At 48.7% G+C, this 21,987-nt stretch overlaps 1 protein-coding gene across 1 annotated transcript in view; it reads right to left on the bottom strand.

Annotated features, from left to right (window-relative positions):
* Ksr2 (kinase suppressor of ras 2) overlaps window positions 1–21,987 on the bottom strand; it is a 368,380-nt gene that overhangs the window by 99,094 nt on the left and 247,299 nt on the right. Inside the window, exons 6-7 of the mRNA XM_029476906.1 lie at window positions 3,907–3,976; window positions 761–844 (exon numbers count right to left, since the gene is read on the bottom strand). Of these exons, the coding sequence (XP_029332766.1) occupies window positions 761–844; window positions 3,907–3,976 (154 nt within the window). The remainder of the gene's footprint in view (window positions 1–760; window positions 845–3,906; window positions 3,977–21,987) is intronic.

The raw sequence follows: 21,987 nt of genomic DNA, 5'->3' as shown, positions 1-21,987 counted from the left end.
AGAAAGAAAGAAAGAAAGAAAGAAAGAAAGAAAGGAAGGAAGGAAGGAAGGAAGGAAGGAAGGAAGGAAGGAAGGAAGGAAGGAAGGAAGGAAGGGAAAAAGGAAAAATTGCTACAGAGCAACTAGAAGAAAAGTTTGCTGATGACTGGTCAGTAACACTGTGTTAGTTACTTCTGCTGTGACAGAGGTCCTGGGACAACTATAGCTCGGGGACATAGTCCACCATGTGGGGGACATGGTCCACTACGTGGGAAAGCCTGGTCGTGGGAGCATGAGGTTCTGCCATAGCAGCAGTGAGGACACAGAGAGTTGGTGGGAAAGGAGCCAGCCTAGGACAATTCACATCTATTCCTATAGCCCAGTGTCTGCAGCTAGACCCCAAGTTCAAAAGGATCATCCAATTCCCAAAACACAAGCTGGAGAACCAAGCACCCAATCACATGAGACTGTGGAGAAATACTTCCTAGTCAAAACCATAATGGAGGCCCTGCATGTGCGAATGAGAGCCCCATACCGGCCCCACCCACTGTGCCAGCACCCCTCCTCCCACCTCTCAGCTCCGGCTTTCCTCAATTGTTCTTGATACCCTCCTCAAGCACACAGCCCTGCCTGGGACCTTTCTAAAATACAAAGCCAAAAAAAAAAAAATCATCTCTCCCAGAGTCAAGAGCTCACACTTGCTGGACCACGCCCATGCCCATCTCCCACACTGGCTGGCATCTGGCATTGTAAAACTGTCCCTTAAAGAAAAAGCACTCACTTGCAGTTTTTACACTTGAGGCCAAAAAGCATCCCTTTCCCGCAGACCGTGCACGTCTGAGACATCCAGTACTTGGTGGAAAACCTGTGGGAAAGAAACAGGAAATGTCCAAGGTGAGTCACTGTCCACACAGCCAGCAGGATGCACCCCGAGGATGGGAAGCTGATACGCTCTGGATGCCAGCCTTGTTTGTTCCAAGACATGTGGCAACTAAGTTTCATCAAGTTGCCTAAACCAAGAAACCTCAGTCTCCTTGCCTGCAAAGTGGGGTAATCGTGCCGGTGTGTTGAAGGTGTCACAGCATCTGAGACATAGGTAATGCTCAATGAACTGGACTGTGACTGTGAGTACCTTGAGTGTTCATTACGGTCAGGGATTCATTCAACAAACATACTTTGGTTGGTCTACGTTCAGTTCTCTAAGAGAGCAATAGGCCCTCTAAATTGAGTAGAAGTAGAGTGTTTCCCACTCCCAATCCCACCCAGACAAACAAAAGCCTTGCCTGACCATCCTGCCCATCTTCCCTCAGTCAATGCCACCTGCTGCAAACAGTATGGAAACCCCCATACATCACCAATTCAGTTTGGAAGTCACTAGATTAACTCACAGATCACCCCTCAGGCACTGTCCTGTGCTTCCTGTCTTGAGATAGGAGACAGAGGTGGAGGCTGGAGCCGGCAAAAGCATTGAAGGTTCCCAGGTCACAGTTAATTTTAATTTTCAATTTGCGCCATCGCCGGCAGTAGTTGTAGCTAATCTCCACAGCCTCCTCCGGAGTGTCAAAGGGGAAACTTGGACGCAGTTACATAACTCAGACACAGGGAACTTTGAAGGGGAGGAGCCTGCCTCCCTCGGCTGGCCCCTCTCGTGGGATCTGGGTCAGACCTCCAAACACAGTGAGCCATCATCAGCCTGGAGCTGCCACAGCTAAGCAAACAGTAATATTCACAGCGGAGATGCTGGCTGGCCTGTGTTCCCTCTCTAGCTTTGGACTTGGGTTTGGCTGAGCCCCTTTGGGTCTTAGCAGGGCTTAGTGGGTCTATTCTGCACACTGGGGTTGCTCAGGGGAGGTGATGGCAAAAAACCCACACACTGGCTAAGCGGCACAGGAAGAGGGGAAGGTGTGAGGGGCCTGCAGGCTGTTTTCTCTCCTCTCCAGCCTTGTCTGTCCCCTGGGTGAGTGTTCTCTGCTGTCTGGCTCCTGCTGTGATAATTCTAGTGACAGAGAGCGAGATCTATTGCCTCTAGTGATGTATTTTTAAGAGACAGGGTTTTATTACGAAGCCCAGGCTATCCTTGAACGCTTGACCCTGAGCCTCGCCCTCCTGTGTGCCAGGACTGCTAGCGTGTACCATTGCACCCGATGACACAGGGAATGGGTTGTTAACATCATTTCTTTACCAGGCAAGGAGACTCTCCTTCCTGGCATCTAGCCAGGGGCTGGGAATGGGGGGTGAGGCTGAAGAGCTGATGGCCAACAGGAGGCCCTCACTGCACCAGGGAGCCATCTCTGGGGCCCGTGGTGGCCAGCCTGCCTGATTCCTCTATATACCAGGGTCTGAAGCTGGGCAGTGCCAAGTTCCAGTGTAATGGTGAGAAAGTCCAGGGGTGGGCGCCAACCAGGTGAGGCTGAGGTGAGAGTATCTCCAGGCAGGGGTGTGACTGAGCAGCAAGGATGACCAATCTGGAGGGGTGGCTGAGCCAGAGATGTGGTTAACACAGAGGTGGAAATGAACCACAGCCATAGGCAACCCAGGAGTGAGTGGAATGAGGGATCGTGGCCAGCCCAAGGTGGAACTGAGCCAGAAAACATTTTACAAGGCCCTTGTCTTGCCTTCCCTCCCCTCCACAGCTCAGCCCCCTAACCATTGCCCCACCTGGTCACTGACATGTCCATCACTATTTCTCAGGGTTACACCTACACCAAGGTCTCCCTTGGTTTGAGTGCTGACATTTTTCTTTAAGAGCTGTTGATGAGTCGCCGCAATGGAGTGCTCTGTCCAGCCTGGCTCCAGGCTAAGGCTGTGTGTCTGTGTTGGTACCTGGTGTTTCTCCCCTCAGGCCTCTGACAGACCTCTGGGGACTGTCATGGCTTGTTGGCAGACCCTCTGCTGACTGGCCAGCTCCCCAGGGGCACAGACCTAAGTCCCATGGTGTTGACAGTAGCACTCTGTGCTGCAACACTGACACAAGCCCTCTGCATGTTGGAAGAAAGGCTCCCTGAAGGAGCAAACAGGAGCCCAGCTGGCTGCCTGGGGAGGTATCTCAGATCTCATGGGCTGAGCATAATTTATTAGCTTTCCATCCCTTCTCTTAGCCAAGGAGGCCTCAGTTTCCTCTCAGCAGTGAGCTTTGCCATCCTGCCATCCCAGCCTGACTTCCCCTCTTTTCCCCTGAGTCTGTGAGGAGACTGGAACACAATGTGTAGAAAGCTCAATCTGGGAGAGTCAAGAAGTTGTTGGAAAACAAATTCTAGGCTGTGGGGGATCCGAGGGAAGGCCTCCCACTCGCCTATTAGCCTGTTTCTTTGGGCTAACCTCTAGCAATGCGTTTAGCTGGCCACCTTGAGTTTCCTTGAATAGGGAGCTCTGCTGTGGAGCCTGAACTACTTATTAGTATCAGCGAGGTGTGTGCGCAGTGCACATCGTCATCTTATTTATAAGCAGGATGCATGAACTTACGGGATTTGGCTTAATTCTTACAAGAAAATAAAGTTTCTCCTCTAACTGTGGTTTGATGTCACTCTCTCTATAGTGACATCTTGTTTAATGTTATAGTTTAATGTTATTTCTTTGAAGATCTTGACTGTAATATCCCAGGGTCTTGCTTTATTTCTCTCATTGTCTGGTATGTGTTTTTTTAATAATAAAAACATCACTTGGACAAAAAGTGGAGCCCAGAGAAGTTAAGTAATCTCTCAAGGCTACAAAGTGTTACCAGGAGGGATTAGAACTCAGCTCCGCCTGACTATAAAGCCTTTCTGCTTTTAGCTGCTTGCTGTCGGTTTGACCAAGGCAAGGCTGTGATGCAGACAGCCTTGTCGGTCCAGCAAAAGACAGGACATGGCAGCATGGAAGCTGGGGATGGACACATTACAGGTCCCCATAGGATTCAGCCCCCTTCACCACCATCAGCCTCCTACCTACCTGTGCTTGATGGAATTGCCAAGGTCTCTGCGTGGGATCTGTGGTGACCAGCGAGGTACAGAGAGTGTGTCTGTGGGGACAAGAACAGACAGGAAGGTCAAAGGCTCGGCCGTCTCTGCCTGGGCCCTGGGAAAAAACAGGAGCCCCAGCCTCACTGGCCTCAGAAAGGTTCCCTGGATGCTTCAGCCTGCTGAGCCATGGAAGTGCCCAGTTTAGGTCATGGGCTCTCAAGTCCCAGGAGACTCCCCAGGCAGGGCAGGCAGCAGTTGCTGTCTACCAGCCGAGGTAGGGCATGCAGAAGCATACCAGTCAGTCTAGCGCTCAGGCTGAGGCAGGAGGACCTTGAGTTCAAAGTCATTCTGCACTACATTGTAATAAAAGCAGAGAAGAAAGGAGGATGGAAGCTGTATGTGTGAGACCCTGGAATGACTCAGTGATGGATGAAGGCTTTGCCAACAAACCCGAACACCTGAGTTTGATGGCCGGGTACCACACGGTGGAAGGAGAGAACTGACTCTTGCAAGTTGGCCTCCACACGTGTGCTCACATACACATACAACTGATTAATTAATTAATTAAATGATATTAATTAATGATTAATTTGTAATTAATCATTAATTAAATGTTATTCCTTTAAGGGTCTTGATAATATAATGGCCAAGTTCTAGATCTTCTGAAATGCTGAGCCCCCCCCTCCACTCCACCCTCATTGCCCACCCCCACCACCACCGCTACTTCTCCTGCTCCAGCCTCCTGGAAGACCTTGGCAGGCAGCAGACATAAAACAGCCCTAGACAGACAGGGAGAGAGGCAAGTGGCCAACCCCATGCCAGCACCCACTTCTCAACCAGATGGATGGAGCCTTCTGGGGGCCTCAGGGCTGCAGATGCAGTCCTCATTTCTCACAGCCATTGTTACGGAGTGTTCCTCTCAGAACACACTGTGGCGGAGCATTTAACCCCAGCCTACTCTCTATTCTATCTAGTGATGGTCCCAGCCATCTGAAAGCTGTTTCCAGAGACCTCTATGCTGCCCTTGAAAAGCTGGGACCCATTTGAGCAAGAGCTGATGTTTTCCCAAGCCCCAAATGCTAAAGGGAACTGAAGAAAGAAGTAGCATGATCGATTCACAAGACCCACAGCCTGCACAATGTCTAACTAAAGTTCAACACCCATTTTACTACTCAGTTCTGTTTCTAGGGGAGATAAAAAAGAAAAACAATGTTCTCTAAAAATATTTCTCAATGTCAACCCCTTTTTCAGAATGACATCAGACATGGGAGGAAAGATGCTACCCGTTAATGCTGAAAGGCTGGGCAGGAAAAGTTTAGCCTCCTCTGAGTCATTTATACAATGGGAAGTACTGAATGAGAGTCTACTCACAGGCCATTAGTAGTGCTTGCCTAGAGATGAGTTGAGAAAGACTGAGAGGAAGAGCAGTGAGATTGATTAGTAATGTCTGCCCTGTGTGAGGAAGGAGGTAGACCTTACAAGTCTTGGGATTGATTGGTAATGTCTGCCCTGAGTGAGGAAGGAGGTAGTTCCTACAAGTATTATATTTAATTCCTCTACAAAAGCAAGAACCAAATCTTCATCTTTGCATTCACTTCAGAGCAAAGTGCCTGGGACTCAGTATGTTCTTAACACATGTTTAATGAACCCAAGAGTATTGTACAAAACAGAGTTTATTGAACACTTAGTATGTGCCAAGAAATCCTCTGTATACTTAATAGCCGGAAGCTATGTGTCCTTGCACCCAGTGCCATAGTTATTCCCGTTGTACAAAGGAAGGCAAAGGAGTCAAGGATGTGTACCTATCTGCTCAAGGCTGCACCCACGTAGCAGGTACCAGGAGAAGCAAGTGTAAATGTTCAGAAATCCTCCCTAAAGGGACTGGGAGGATAGCTCAGTGGGTAAAGTGCTTGCTATGCAAGCATGAGGACCTGAATTCAGATCCTCCACCCATACCCAGGAGTTGGGAATGGTAACAAACACAGATCTATCATCATTGCACCAGGGAGGCATGAGCCCAGTGCACACACACACGCAGACATATACATACATATGTGTGCACAGACACAGGCACACACACAAACAGACACACACATGTGCACACACAGACAAATACAGGCACAGACACACACAGACATAGACACAGACGCATACACACACATACACACATGTGCATCCACAGACACAGGCACAAGCACAGACACACAGAGACATGCAGACACACACTCACAGAGAGAGACACACACACATATGCACAGACAGACTCAGGCACAAGCACAGACACACAGAGACATGCAGACACACACTCACAGAGAGAGACACACACACATATGCACAGACAGACTCAGGCACAAGCACAGACACACAGAGACATGCAGACACACACTCACAGAGAGAGACACACACACATATGCACAGACAGACTCAGGCACAAGCACAGACACACACATGTACGTGCACACACACACACACACCAAGAGAGTACTTTCAATGTTATTAACAAAGGAGCTTCCTCTCCCTTGGGGATATCTGGAGATTTCTGAAGGCATTCTGGAGCTGTCACACAGCATGGGAGTTTGTTACTGGTTTAACATCCCATAATACCTAGGTGACACGCACTCAACAACTAAAGTACCCAGAGAATCATTTGCACCAAGGTTCAGACTCCTGATTGGAAGTTTCTATTACTGCCTGCCCTGAATAGAAGAAGCAAGCTCAGATGACAGTCACAGCGCAGTCGGGCACAGGACGAGTCATCTCAGGGTATGAGCATCTCCCATTAGCTCCCTGTGGCACTTAGTCCCCATCCGGCCCCTTTGCTCAGGACAGACACAATTAAGCTCCGGGGCTGGCTTTCACTTTGCAGGCTGGGCTTGTGGGGTGAGGAGGGAGGTTGAGGGGTGCATCCTGTCAACTGCATTAACCAGCAAAGCCTCATTAGTCTGGAGCCGTCACTCCCGGGGCTTGGCTTCATCTGTGGGCGTGAGACTCGAACTCCAAGAGCCTCGCTCTTGCTTCCTTTGTTTGGGTTTCATTAAACTTGCCAGTGCGAGCCTCAGAGCAAAGGGAGAAGGGGAAAGGGAAGAAAGAAAAAAAAAAAAAAGATTCCGGGAGAACGGAGGCCTTATCATAACAGGAAAGGCAAATAACATTTACGGCAATTAAACGGATCTAGAAACTTCTTCGTAACAACCAAAGCGTCTATTAAGATGTCTCCGTAGCTGGTGGAAGCTGCTTTTCCACCCCAATTTTCTGATAACAAGACAGAGTCTTGCTCAGCACTGCTGTCTTCATTCTCAAGGGAAGAATAATAGATGCCTGAGATATTTCCCTTGCCAGTGATGGGAAGGGGAAGTTGGGAGGAAGTCTGTCCTTATTCCTAGGTCGGGGTGTGGAAACTCTTTAAGAAACACTCTGGGGGCTGGTGAGATGGCTCAGTGGGTAAGAGCACCCGACTGCTCTTCCGAAGGTCCAGAGTTCAGGTCCAGAGTTCAACTCCCAGCAACCACATGGTGGCTCACAACCATCCGTAAGGAGATCTGGCGCCCTCTTCTGGAGTGTCTGAAGACAGCTACAGTGTACTTACATATAATAAATAAATAAATCTTTAAAAAAAAAAAAAAAAAAGAAACACTCTGAACGGAACAAGGGACACCATGCAGGAGCCCCCGGCCTTTGAGATCACTATGGAAATCAGAGAATCAAACAGAAGACCTCACTGAAGGATCTGACCTTAATAAAGTGTCGGCATTATATCCATTATATGCATTTTGGGTTTGGATTGGTTTGATTTGGTCAAGTTTTTGAGGCATTCTCAGGTAGCCCAGGCTGGCTTCAACCTTACTATGTAGCCGAGGCTAGCCTTGAATTCATACTACACCTGCTTCTACCTCCCAAGGGTTGGGACCACACACCTCCGAAGTGCAGGGATTACAGGCAAGTACCGCTGTGTCTGGCCCAGATGATATGTAAATTTGTTACAAAACTTTATTTTTTATTTATTTATTTTTTTTTTTTTAAGGTTTTTCGAGACAGGGTTTCTCTGTATAGCCCTGGCTGTCCTGGCACTCACTTTGTAGACCAGGCTGGCCTCGAACTCAGAAATCCGCCTGCCTCTGCCTCCTGAGTGCTGGGATTAAAGGCGTGCGCCACCACGCCCGGCTGTTACAAAACTTTAAACTCTGATCTGGAGAGTCTGAAATCAGGTGTGAGGGGAATAAAACAATGAGAGGTATGAGATATATCAGACAAAACTGGAAGGGAAGAAAGCAGAGGGAGAGAAAAATGAAAAGAAAAAAGAAGTAAGAAGAAAATTAGAAAAGAGAAATATAGTAAGTTGGGCATGGTGACACGGGGCTGTAACCCTAGCTACTGGAAAGTGAGGTCAAAGGTTCACAAGCTTAAGGCCAGCCTGGGCTAAGAGGAGAACTCAAGGCCAGCCTGGGCTAAGGAGAGAGCTCAAGGCCAGCCTGGGCTACAGAATGAGTCCAAGGCCAGCCTGGGCTAAGGTGTGAACTCAAGGCCAGTCTGGGCTAAGGAGAGAGCTCAAGGCCAGTCTATGCTAAGGTGTGAGCTCAAGGCCAGCCTGGGCTAAGGAGTGAGTTCAATGCCATCCTGGGCTAAGAAGAGAGCTCTAGGCCAGCCTAGGCTAAGGTGTGAGCTCAAGGCCAGCCTTGGTGACTTGGTAAGTGAAAGGGAAGAGGGGGGTTGGGAATGAGATCCAGTGATGGGTTTGCTTGGTGAATGGGAGATCCTGAGGGCTTCCCTAGTAACAAGGAAACTAGAAGGGGAGGGGAGAGGGAGTAAGGGGAGAGCAGGAGAGGGGAGGGGGGTTAGGGGAAGGAAATAACCAGATACTCTGGGTGAAAGTCACTATGTGTCCCGCACCACTGTAATCTTCCCCTGAGTCCATACACTATATGCACTATCCCACTGGAGCCACGTGTGACTGGGTATAGATGTTGGTGACCTTTCAGTCACAGTCTCTCCTTCCCTTTCGTTAGCAGGATACCAAGAAATCACCCCATTTGCCCAAGGGCAGATAAAGGCCAAGCTGAGTCACACAGCTAAGGCTCAACAAACAACAGCCCATTTTACTGGTGGGAACATTGAGGCTTCACCTGTCAATGCCTCCTACCTCTATCTGGGACGAGCAGAAGACACCATGAATTCCAACCCATTTTAAGTCCTGTCTCCAGAAACTGGGAAAGGAGAGAAAAAATATCCTTCCCTCTGGGTCAGGTTATATATGTACCTTGGTTTTGACCCCATGAGACTCATCACAGACTTCAGACCTTTCTGAGCTATGGGGTTAACCAATCAGATGTGGTTTTTAAGCTACTGGGTTTGTGGCGATCTGTTTGCAGCAATGATGCAAAACCCACACAACCCACTTCATGTGCCAAACGTGGCTTCGAGAATCTGGGATGTAATGAACAGCATAGTCAAGTTTTCTATGCTTAAGAGTCTCCTGTGGGAACTAGGAAATGACTGCACGGGAGAAAGCCTTCTGGGGAAACAGAACAGTCCAGACTTGGGGGTGGGGTTAAGGCAATGCGAACTTGGGTTTGAGCACTAGAATAGTTGTGGGCTTTTTTTTTTTTAAGGAATTTACGAGCTCCCTGGTGGCCAAGGTGAGTAGATCCTGCCTTTAATCCCAGCTTCATGGGGTGAGAACGGGAGAGCCCTAGAGCTGCACAGAGAACAGCCATCAGGGTGAGCTCTGGCCAAAGTGTGATCGACGCTGGTGCCCGACGACAGCTTCAACACAAATGGACAAAGGCAAGATGCTAACGGCATGTCCGTTTTACAGATGGCAAATCTGAGGCAGATCTAAGATGTGGGCCAGAAATGGTTCCCGAGGACCATCATAGCTGCTCCACAGGAGAGCTACGTGCAAAGCTCCGAGTGCTGGATTTGGAGCTGACACAGAGCCTTAACCACTGCGCATGTCCCAGACGATGACAGGCCTCCCTCAGCCTGTCTCTGCCCCTTCCTTCTACAGTGCTGTGGCAGAGTACCCAACAGGTTACATTTTATTCCACCTCCCGGTTCCGGGTTCTTAGTCAGCAGAAAGGAACAGGCCACACCGTGACCTTCAATGCTGCTCCTATTAACTCAAGGTCTCTTTAAACAGCAACCCCACCCTGGGATAAGCGCACCCCTGGGAAACTGTCCTCAGCTTACAAAGCACAGCCAACTTGCTCAGAGTCGCTCAGTCGCGCAGCTAGTGCTGAACGGAGTTCTGAAGTCGGTTCCTATAAATCTTAAGCCATGCCCCCTGTAGATGACAGTGTCCCCTTTCTGAGGCAGATGTGACAGTCATCTTAAGCACCATGCCTTCCTAGAGTCGACATGGATGAGAAGCAGAGTGTGGAGGCCTCTAAAGCCCTGCAGAGATGAGGAGGCAGGCCTAATCCGTCACCATTTCCATGGAGATAAAGACCTGAGCTTTAATGGGAACAGCCAGCATGCATTGAGCGCCTACTGTATGGAGGACCTAGGGTGAGTGATTTAGACTTGGGATTCCATTTAATCCCATGGTTGCACTTTAGGTGGGGATGGTGGGGTCTGAGCTAGGACAGTCAGGAGCTGGAGAGCCGGTATGGAAAAACTCAGAAATGACACAGGAGTTCCAAACTGTCTTTAAGCTTTCCTTTCGGGGGTGAGGGACAACTTAGCCTCATTCACGTTGACTAGAAAATTCTCTGAGCCCAAAGAGATCTGCACCTAATAAGACATAATCCATTAAACTTTCGATTTGAGGCCGCGGGCTAGGCACCAACCCAAGTCCCACGAATTTATCCAGGGTGTCCAGCCAGCAAGCTTTGATTAAAGCTGCCCATACCATTTGCACAGAGGGTGAGAACTCTATTAGCTTTAATATCCAATTCAAATATAATGTATATCAGATCTAAAAGCATTTTAATTATGTGCCGTCTCCAAAGGTTACAGCTCCGTGAAGCTTTGGGGCCAAGTGGGGTTTATTCACGGGCTTAGACCTAACTTTCTCCAGAGACAAATATAGTCCACTTTGTAAGCTTTAAACATCATCCTGAAATCTCTTAACGACTTCACAGGGGACCATGTGGTACCGGTCAGTGTGTTGATGAAGGTGGGTGTGATAACCACACTTCACAGATGGCAGGCTGATGACTTAGCTTGGTGGGTGAAGGCCTTTGTTACCCCAAGCCTGACCATTTGAACTCGACCCCTGGGACCACACAATGGAAGAAGAAAACAGACTCCCACAAGGCCCCCTCCAGCTGCTACACCGAGCCCCAGTACTCAAAATGAATCGTAGTCTATCAAAGAAAACTGGAAGCCAGCGCAGCAGTAAAGGTGCTTGCCACCAAGCTTGATAACCTGAGTTTAATTCCTACAAGGTAGGAGAGAAACACATGTGCTTACACACATGCAACAAATACCATAATTTTAAAAAGATTCACTGTTAGTTAGCTTGACTGAGTTTGGAATCATGTAGGAAGCTCCCTTGTGGGTGTGCCCCTGCGGGTGCTTCCAGAGAGGTTTAACTGAGGAAGGAAGACCTTCCCTGAATGTGGTCACACCATACCTAGGGCTCTGAGCCCCAGCATATCTCTCTCTCTCTCTCTCTCTCTCTCTCTCTCTCTCTGCTTCCTGACTGTCTGTGGATGTCATGTGACCAACGCCTCACGCTCTTGCCCCCATGTCTTCCCCACCTCGATGGGCTGTAGCTTCGAACCATCAGTTCCAGTAAACCTTTCCTTTCTGAAGCATCAGGTGTTTAGTCCCAGCTACGAGTCCCTGGTATGGTGGACTTTGGTCCCCCACTATCGAGTAAGCTCTGGGAGAAAGGGCTGACGGTGGTGCTCAGATGAGATTCAGGGCACCCTAACACACAGTGTGGGGCTACTTACAAGGATTTGAGGGGAACTCCTGAGGACTCCCTATGGCATTGAGGCCAAGTAACAGATAGTAGTAAATCCACCTGTCTAGGGCTGGGGGGAATCCTAACAAAAAAACCAACTTGACTCTGGTTTCCATCATGTGGGATGTCAGTCAGCCAGTGAGGTGGCTTGCTCACATCACCTAGAGAGCTGGGACATAAAATAGACCTGAGCTATCAACGGTCAACTCCTACCTCCCGAGACCTACTTCCTCCAGCCAGACCACCCTCCAAAAGATTGTACAACTTTCCAAAACAGCGCCACCAGCCGAGGAGGGGCTATCCAACCACACATCCAACCCCAACATTACATGAATGGAGGTGCTGAGGTCAAGCCAGTGACCATACTGTGGGGGTCTGGGCGGAGATCTGACCTAGAATACAAGGTTCCTGAGGAGACAGAAAACCTTCCAGGGGTTAGTCACCCAGTGCAACGTAGGAGGAAGAATGTGGAATTTTCCAGTAGGCAGATGTATGACCAACACTAGCTATATCATATACAAGCTGAGGGATCTCAGACCCATTTACCTCCCTGACTCTCTGTTTGGTCTCTTACAAAAAAAAGGAGGGGAGGAATCATAGATTGTCCTAATGGGGCTGTTAAAGGGATGGTGGGAGTCACAATTAGAGAGTTCACTCGACAAAGCGCCTGATAGATTGTTGCTGTTGGTCGGCAACATCCTATTCATCATTCCAGAACCCTGAGGCCAGTTAGAACACTGCAAGCTCTCTGCTCTCTGTGATTTAGGGCAGAGGTCCGTACATTCGACCCTTGAGTCTAATGAGGCCTGTTGTCCGGTTTGGTAAATACACTTTGATTGGCACCCAGCCACCCTCAGACACTGACGTGTTATCTGCGGCTGCCTTGCCACAAAATTGAGAGGCAATGACGGAGACAATGTAACTCACAGAGCCAAAAATAGTGATCAACTGGACTCTTATAGGAAAAGTTCAGGGATGACTAAGAGACTCATTTCCTTAGTCCACTAGATTTCTTCCTACCCTACCTCACCTCGGAGTCACTAGGCCTGGGTTCAAGACTCACTTCTGGTACTTGCTGGTGAGAACCTTTTGACAAATGATCAAACCAAAATATCTAGAAGTCCTTAGTGTCTCTCCTTTGGTCACTTAACCTAGAAGCTGCTGGACACAGGAAGAGTCACAACACTCTTAGCCAAAATGCTAACCCAGTGGGACTGAGCGAGGGTTCAGTCAGTAAAGTACTTGCAGCACAAGCATGAGGACCTGAGTTCAAGTCCCTGGCACCCATGTAAAAAAGTGTGTATCAGTATGTGTAGTGCTGGGGATGGGAGGTAGAGACAGAGAGACCCCTGAGGCTTACCGACCAGCCTGCCTAGCTGAATGGGCAAGCTCCAAACTTAGAGAAAGACCCTGTCTCAAAAAAAAAAAAAAGGTGGGGCACGACTGAGGAAGACGATACTAATCTCTGGCCTCCATATGAACATGCCTGTGCTTGCACATACATGAACATGTATGTATACACACATGCCACTGATACACAGATGCTATTTCTAGCCTGTGTCCCTCCATTTCTTTTCTCTCTTCCTCTTCTTGCCTTCTTTCCATCTTTCCCTTCATTTTCCAAGAAAGAGAGAGCCTCATGCAGCTCAAGATGGACTTGAACTCCTGACCCTCAGTTTCCACCTGCTGAGAGTGCTGGGATTACGGGTTTGTACCACCAAGCCCTGCTCAGCTTGTAGTTCTTCCTGCCCCCTGCAGTCCGCTGGGAGAATATTCCTTGAGACAATGACGGCTCTGATGGCAGGTCACTGCTGAAATCGAGTCAGCTTGCGGAACAGAGGAACAAGAAAATTAACTCCAACTGCAGCTGTCTGGCTTCATTAATGAGATTTTTCTAGTTGTTACTTTATCAAAGCAGAGAAAAGACCTTGAGGATATGTGAGCCAGAATCAGAGGCGGGTGGTGGTTACGGGGGAGAGCGGATGAAGGAGATGCCTCTGGGGAGTGTATCCAGGTGGAAAAGTACCCTGGGAAGACAGGTGAGCGTGGGAGGAGGGGGAGGAGGCGGCACTAGCAAAGGGTTGGTATAAAATGGGAGGGGCAGTGTGTGGGAGGGGGAAGTGGGAAAGTGAAGAGGGTGTGCCCAGAAGACATCACACAAGGGTCCCTATCCAAGATCTGTGTCACCTGTCCCCTCTATCCAGGTGTTGGCTACGGTCTTAGACTCTAGAGGACAACCTAGCAATGCTACCTTCCCAAGCCAAAATAATTGCCAATGGACATCTATACACTTTTCCATACACCCACAGCTGCTTACAGCTCTCACCCACACCTAAGAGAAACTTCCTATACTAGCAGAGAGAGCCGATGACAGAAATCCCACAATTGGTCAAAATGCAGAGACAATTTACCACAAGGCGTCTAAGCCCCCAGCCATAACATCTACCACACAACTCCTGCAGTTAAAGCTCAGGGGACATCAAGGAGGAGGGGACGGAAAGACGGCGTGAGCCTGAAGACGGGACACTGCTGGGAGATGGTGTCTTCTAGGTATGACAGAGGAGCTGTGCTCATATAATCCTAACAATAATGGTCACCCAAGCAAGATCTACACAGTGACAATGCCAAGTGATGTGCCAGTGTGGATGAGGGAAATCTTCTAAGCCTTCCCCTAGTGGAAGAGCTGCAGAAAATCAATGGCTGCAGAGAGAGAGAGAAAATTATTTTCTCCCCAGGCATGCACCCTCCTGAAAGATTATCCATTCCTGAGTGGTCAGCCCTAAACATGTCTACATATAAGCAACACTAAATGAACTCATTAGGTTGTATACATGCACACACATACACACAGACTCGACTTGCACAGTCACACACACACATACATACACACACCATACATACATCACACACACATACATAAGCACATGCATATGTGCCACATACACACATGAATGCACATATACACACACTCATATGCATATACATACACCATACACCACACACACAAACACATACCACAAGTAACTAAAGAAGAAAAAAGGTCATGAATTTGGGGGAACACATGAAAACTTGGACAGAGTAGGAGGCTGTTTAAAAACATATTGTTGAAAAAGTACTCGTGTTTTAAATTTTCAACAAAATTTAAAAGTTTAATTTAAAAATAGGATAAAGTGAAGCAACAAAGAGAGACATCTTTGGAATCTAGTAGGAAGGTCTTACTATATTAATTCTGATATTCTTCTCCTTTAAAAATGACTGTTGCCAGCCAGGCATGCCTTTAATCCAAGCACTCAGGAAGCAGAGGCGGGAGGGGGGGGGTGTGAGGGGGGAAATCTCTGTGAGTTTGAGGCCAGCTTGGTCTACAGAGTGAGTTCCAGGACAGCTAGGGCTACACAAAGAAACCCTGTCTCAGAAAGGTCAAACCAAAACCAATACCAAAAAATGTTGCAACTGGTCTCTGAATCCCGACAGGTAATTTCCCCCACAATTCACTGTAAATCAGACTTGTAAACAGAGCAGTCGTCATTGCTCCATTGTGGAAATGATGGATGGGTGAATTTAAGATGTAAACAACTGGATGGGGAAGTGGCCAGAGGTGATGGAGACTGTGGGTAGGGAGGGTGGCCAGCAGCTCTCAGGAGTAAAAGGGAAAGTGAAATCATGGGGGGGGGGCTGAGGCCAAGGGGGCTGAGGTCATGGGGGGGCTGAAGTCTTGGGGGGGCTGAGGCCATGGGGGGCTGCTCCAAGGATTGGTGGGAATGGAGGGAGGTCTGTCTTCCCCAGAATCTGAAGACAGGCACATTTGGAAGCCTGCCTTTCATCTGCTCTTTCTCTTAAGTTTTTACTACTATGCTTTGAAAAGAAGGGGGCACGCCAAGATGTCAGACTCCTTCAGCGTAGTGAGATGACACAGTTACAACAGAAACAGATCTCAAAATATTAACATTGAGACATCTAGAATAATCCTGACAGTAACTGCCCTGTCTCTCTGTTGGGGGTCGGGGGGGGGGAGGAGCGCTTGTGTCCACAGGGAATTCATGGGCTGCGGAAGGATTGCTCACCTAGGGCCCAGGGGCCAGGGCTTTGCTTACTTAGCAAGGAGCTGGTGGCAAATGCCTTTTTCTGTTTGTGTACCCTTAGAATTTGGGACGATCCGAGGTCACTGTCCCAAAGACAGGCATCACTGTGGGTAGGTACTATAGTGACCCAGTGTGGCCACACGAAATAGGCAGCCCTTCCCCAGCCAGGTGACAGAGCTAACTAAATGAGGGTCACTTATTTCTATCCTAGCCTTTGCTGGCATTTCCCCAGAGTATATTCTCATCATAGCATGAAGCCGCAGTGTGTGTGTTTGTGGGGCACAGGGGTGCGTATAGGTATGTGAAGTGAGTATACACACATGCACATAGAGGCCTGAGGACAACCTTAGCTGTTGTTCCTCAGACGCCATCCAACTTTTTTTTTTTTTTAATTTGAGACAGGAACTGTCATTGCCTTGTAATTCATCCAGTAGGCCAGACTGGCTATCCGGCAAGCCCCTGAGGTCTGCCTTTCCCTGCCTCGCCAATGCTGGGATTTAAAACCACATCTGGCTTTAAAACTTCTTTTAAAAATCACATCCATTTACTGATTGTCTCTCTTAGGACCTCTATTGCTATGAAGAAACACCATGGCCATGGAAACTCTTAAAATGGAGTGCATCCAATCGGGGGGGGGGGGCTTGCTTGCAGTTTCAGTTCATTCTATTATTATGTCAGAGAGCATGGCAGCAAGCAGGCAGATGTGGCGCTTGAGCAATACCTGAGAGCTTTGTATCCTGATCAAAAGGAGAAGGCAGAGGGCCACTGGACCTGGTATGGATTTGTGAAACCTCAAAGCCCATCCCTATAGTAGAAAATAATTATAGTCTCAGCCTGGGGTTTCTACCCCGCCTTTGGTTATTGAGTTCTGAGAAGAAAGATACACTCATAGCCTTTATATTTACAATAAGCTTTAGGCAGCACAATAGCTGGGCAGCTGCCTACCCTCCATGCTGACAGAACCTATTCCCCTATTGATAACCCTGAATTATTACTTACTAATTACTATATTCCATCTGGGCTGCTCCTACCTCCAATTGGGCAGCCCTTTGGGCCACATTCTTTTGGCCCATGGTGGCTCTCTCCTCCCTCCTGCATAGTCCTCTCTGACCCAAGCCCTGGAAAACTCAACTCCACCTATGTCTCTTCTGCCCAGCTATTGGCTGTTGGCATCTTTATTTACCAATCGCAATTAACAGGGGCAGGGCCACTCATTGTCTTATGTGCAGACTCTCTTTAGGGTACCCAGTCTTGCATCCCCAAATTAGCATTCGAATACAAGCAGCATTGGGTCAACCCACTACACACATACACACACCCTCCACAGTGAGCTTCTAAGGCCACCCCTTCCAATCCTTCTAATCCTTCCAAACAGTTTACCAGCTGGGGACTAACCTACATAGATGAGCCTACAGAATCATTCACATTCAAGCTATCACACATATGTATCTATTTATTTGTTGGTGTTGGGGAGGGGGGCAGGTGTCAGGCACATCTATGGAAATCAGAGGATAACTTACAGAAGCCGGTTCCCTCCTTGTCACATGAGCTCTGGAGATGGGATTCAGGCTATTGATGTTGGTTGATGTAAGCATCTTTATCTACTTAGCCACCCAGCTTTTCTTTTCTAAAAACGTGAGTCCTGAGAGCCACGCTCAGGACCTCTTGCTTGTATGCTCAACATTTTACCACCAGAGCTACCTCCCCAACCCCTAATGCAGCGCCTACCTTTAAAGATACTATTCTCCTGGACTAGAGCCTTCTCCTCCCTTCTTACCAGCGCTTGCTCCAAGGTGTAGTCTTACACATAGCTTTTCCATGAAGCCTGCATGAACATACAGGGAGCCATCACCTCTCTGTGGTATTTAGTACACAACATCCCTTTGGGGTTCTTGGCTTGTCTTATGCATAGAGAGCCCAGGGTATACACCCATTTCCACCCTCTACTCTTGACCATGAACTCCTGAAGAAACAAAGTACCATTGAAGTCAGGGATCTTCAATGTTTCTGGGCAACATTTAGCTCTGTGCTGAGATGAACCACTAACCACAGAGTGTAACCCGGGCCTCCAACTGGCATCTTTGTCTCTTCCATTTGCTGAAGAACCAGGGCTCATCAGGAGTCCTATCTTCCACTGATCACCCCCAAATGCTGTACATATCTCCAGACCCATTTCCCCAGACCTACCCTATACTGGGGACTCCGCTAGAATGGCTGGGCATGGAGCACTCACCCCTCACCAGCTACAAAATGTAGATCACTGCTCCTGCCCCCACACCTCTGTCTGTGCTTCCCGGTCTACCTAACAGTAGGTTAGGAACTCGACACATCTCAGTCTCTCACAACTGTCCCCTGTGAGGGCCACCATAGATGAAATCACTTTCATATCTACATCCATTCCCATGACCCCACTGAGCAGGCTGTGTGGATTTGGTTATATAGATGAAGGCCCCTAAGCTAAACAGAGGAACAGAGCATAACTTAATGCAACCAGGGCCATTGTCTTGCTTCTGCACCCACAGTCTGGTAAAGTTACCCAGGCTCTCTGAACTGAGCTCAGTCCAGTGACAGTCCCCAACACAGGCCAGGTGTGCTGACATCTGGGCTTCCCCAAATTGCTAGCTACTGGAACCACCCAATGATAACCCAGGCTAACTTCATTTAGAGATCAGCAATTCTTGATCCAATTCAGCCCATGGCATGTTTTTATAAATAAAGTTGAACCATTCACCCAGGCCTACTGAACTGACTGGTCATAAGGCAGGCTGTGTAGCACTTAGGCCTGGGATAATCATTGTCTGACCCTTTGACAAACCCCGCCTGACTCTAATTGAATGGTACAAGTCTACATGTACATTGGTTACCTTTCTGACTCCGAGAACACATAACTGAAAGGGAAAAAACATAAAAGAACTGAAAGGTTTTTTTCGGCTTGTAGATTCAGAAGTTTGGGAAGGCAGGACAGAGGGACACTGCACTGGTTAGTTTTGTGTCAGTTTGACAAAGGATACAGTCGTCTAAAAGGAGGGAAGCCTCAGTTGAGAAGATGTCACCATAAGTTTGGGCTGTAGGCAAACCTATAGGGCATTTTCTTAATTACTGATTGATGGGGGAGGGCCCTGCCCATTGTAGGCGGGGCCATCCTTGGGCTGGTGCTCCTGGGTTCTATAAGAAAGCAGGATGAGCAAGCCATGGGGAGCAAGCCAGTAAGCAGCACCCTTAGTGGCCCCTGCATCAGCTCCTGCCCCCAGATTCCTGCTCTGCTTGAGTTCCTGCTCTGACTTCCTTCAGTGATGAACAGGGATGTGGAAGTGTGAGCTGAATGAACCCTTTCCTCCCAAGCTGCCTTTGACACTGGTGTTTATCATAGCTACAGAAACTCTGACTGATACAGGATTCATCTGTGGTGGTGGGGAAATGTGGTAGAGGCTGATTCATGTTGATAAAGCGGGACTGCTTAGAGTATGTGACTGGAACCAGGGATGGGACTATAACCTTCAAAGGCCCACCCCTAGGGACCTATTCCCCCAATTCCTCATGGTTCCACAGTATCCTATACTGTGTCATCATGTGCTGAATATCCCAGGTTCAAAGCTTAATACCAGCAATTCTAAAGTGCTGACCAGTTTGTGGGCTGCCGGCCTGAGTGTTCTATATTCGTTAGCCTAGTGAAGGCTTCCAACAGTCAAGTCTGTATCACTGGCCCCTGCCCCATATCCTTCATAAACAACTATGGCCATGACAGGCCCAGGGTCCTTACGTGTACTCATGGGAGAATGAGTGAGTGAATGAATGAATGAATGAATGAATAGTCCGCCTCCTGATGATTTCATTTTACAAATAGGAAAACTGACATTTGGGGAACCACTTAAGGACAACGACATTTTGACACTGACGCGACTTCGAATCTCCCCGATGGCACAACTTCACAGCTGAACACTCAGGGGTACCTGCTTGTGCATTCTCCTCAGAGAGAAGCAGGAGTGAGGAAGCATCCTGAAGACTCAGAGAGACACTGGGCAGGTGGATGGCACAAAGCCACCTCCTCGAACCATGTCCTTAACCCTAACCATGTCGGTGATAAATGGAAAGAGGCTGGCTTGCTCTGCCTGGCACGGGCTTAAATGAGGACAGAACAGGAGTTGACAGACAGAGGCCCAAACGGCCATCACCGCAGATGGACCTAAGAAGGGATAAAAGCAGCCAGCCTTGGGACCCCATCAGTTTCAATTGTAACCAGTTGTAGCTACAGTGGTAACAAAAGTGTCCAGTTAGAGTACGCAGGGAGAAGGAGACTCAGAGCCCCAGGCAGGATGTGCAAGTCAGATGGGGTGTTTGATCCAAAGTCTCTCCACCTCCAAGAGCCCCGCCTCTTTGTCCTTGGAGGCAGAGCTGGGTTGGTTTGAAGCATGGAGCAGGCCATCCAGACTGGCTCCATGCTGTCTGACCCTGTCATCTGCCCCATTTTGGACCTCTTTCTCTATAAAACATGGGGAAAGACTCTATCTCACAGTGTCCCCATGGGCTGGATACTGGACTATGAAGCGAGGTGACTGGCACAGAGTAGGTGTACAATAAAAGAACAGCTGCAACCGAGGTACCTATTGCCAGCTTTCCCCAAGCAGCCCCTCTTCCTGGCTGGAGGTGATAAGACATGGAAAAGGCTCTTGGGGAGGGAGGCCATGACTGGGGGAGTGGGGAGTTTGCATCTGTGAGTTATGGAGAGGACAGAGCTGTCTGAGTCTCCAACCATTTATCCCCCTCCTATCAGCCTGTCCTCGGAGCGTGTCCACAGCCCTGGCTCGCCTGGAGTGATGGATGAGGCCCGAGTTCCCCGCAAGATACTTCATCAATTACTCACACATTTATTGCCTTGAACTGAGTTTATGGAACTTAAATCAGACCCATTTGGAGTTGTCTGAGCTGAAAATTCTCCCCAGTGGAAATGTGACGTTTTAAATTATGCAGCCACCTTCTACTTAGCGTTTGGAGGAAGTTAATCGTCCATGGGACAAAAGGGCGGCTGAGACATTCCCCACACAGGCCCATTCCATGGAATTTACTGCCTTAGTGGGCACTAGGGGGACAGAGAAGATGAGCCCGGCTACCAGAGACCCCCCCCCCCCCAGCCAGGCACCATGAGCTCTGAGCTTCGGACAAATGATTGTCTCCCTTGGTCTGAGACTCAGAGCCACTGTCCAAAAAAGGTGTCATGCCATCTATATTTTGTGGACACTGTAGAGACAGCTTAGTGACAGATCACATTCCAAGGTCAAGGCAGGGGGTTCATATTCCAAAGTGTGTCTTTCTTAGGTATCACTAAGAATGTCTGCTGGTGATGGGGCTCTGACAGGCCCCAGCAAGTGAGGTCACTGGGGCTGGAGATCTGCTTCGGAAGGGTGTGTTCAACATCACAAAAACATCAACAGCACTGGAGGTAGAGCCCCACCCCACCGTGCCAAGAACCCAGAGATAAAGAAGGGAGCTGACCCCAAAAGACTAAACTCACTAAGAGTAACAGGGCAGAGGACATAGAAACCTTATCCATGACTTTCCTCGCTATTGGCTGTGATCCTCAGAGACAGTCACCAATATACAGAGAATTTTGGGGTTGTCACAACTCCAAGGGGAAGGGTGGTGGTAGGTAGAGACCAGGGGACACTGACCAACATTTTATAAATGAACAGACCCCACACCCCCACACCCACCCACAAGTTGTCCAGCCCCACATGGCCAGAATGGATGTTTAGAAATCTCTACCCAAGCATCCAGATGGAAACCCTCATCTTTAGAACTCAGTACAGTCAATTCAACACATGGACAGATTGGGGGTGGGTTGAACAGGAAGTGTCCCCCCACAGGCTCACGACTTGAATTATTGGATCCTAGTTAGTGGCACTACTTTGGAAGGCTACGGAAACCTTAGCAGGTTGGACCTACAGGACTTCCTGTTATTCTCTGGCTAGTCGCCACCACACTGCCACCACCATGATGCTCTGCCCAAGACCATGAGGCTAAAAGACCAAAGGTTGAGCCATTTGAATCCATGAGCCCCAGGAAGCCCCTCTTCCCTTAAGTGGCT

The sequence above is a fragment of the Mus caroli genome, chromosome 5 (assembly GCF_900094665.2).
Source record: "Mus caroli chromosome 5, CAROLI_EIJ_v1.1, whole genome shotgun sequence".
Classification (NCBI taxonomy): domain Eukaryota; kingdom Metazoa; phylum Chordata; class Mammalia; order Rodentia; family Muridae; genus Mus; species Mus caroli.
The sequence above is the reverse complement of the archived record's forward strand: the minus strand, read 5'-3'. Positions and strand labels throughout refer to the sequence as shown.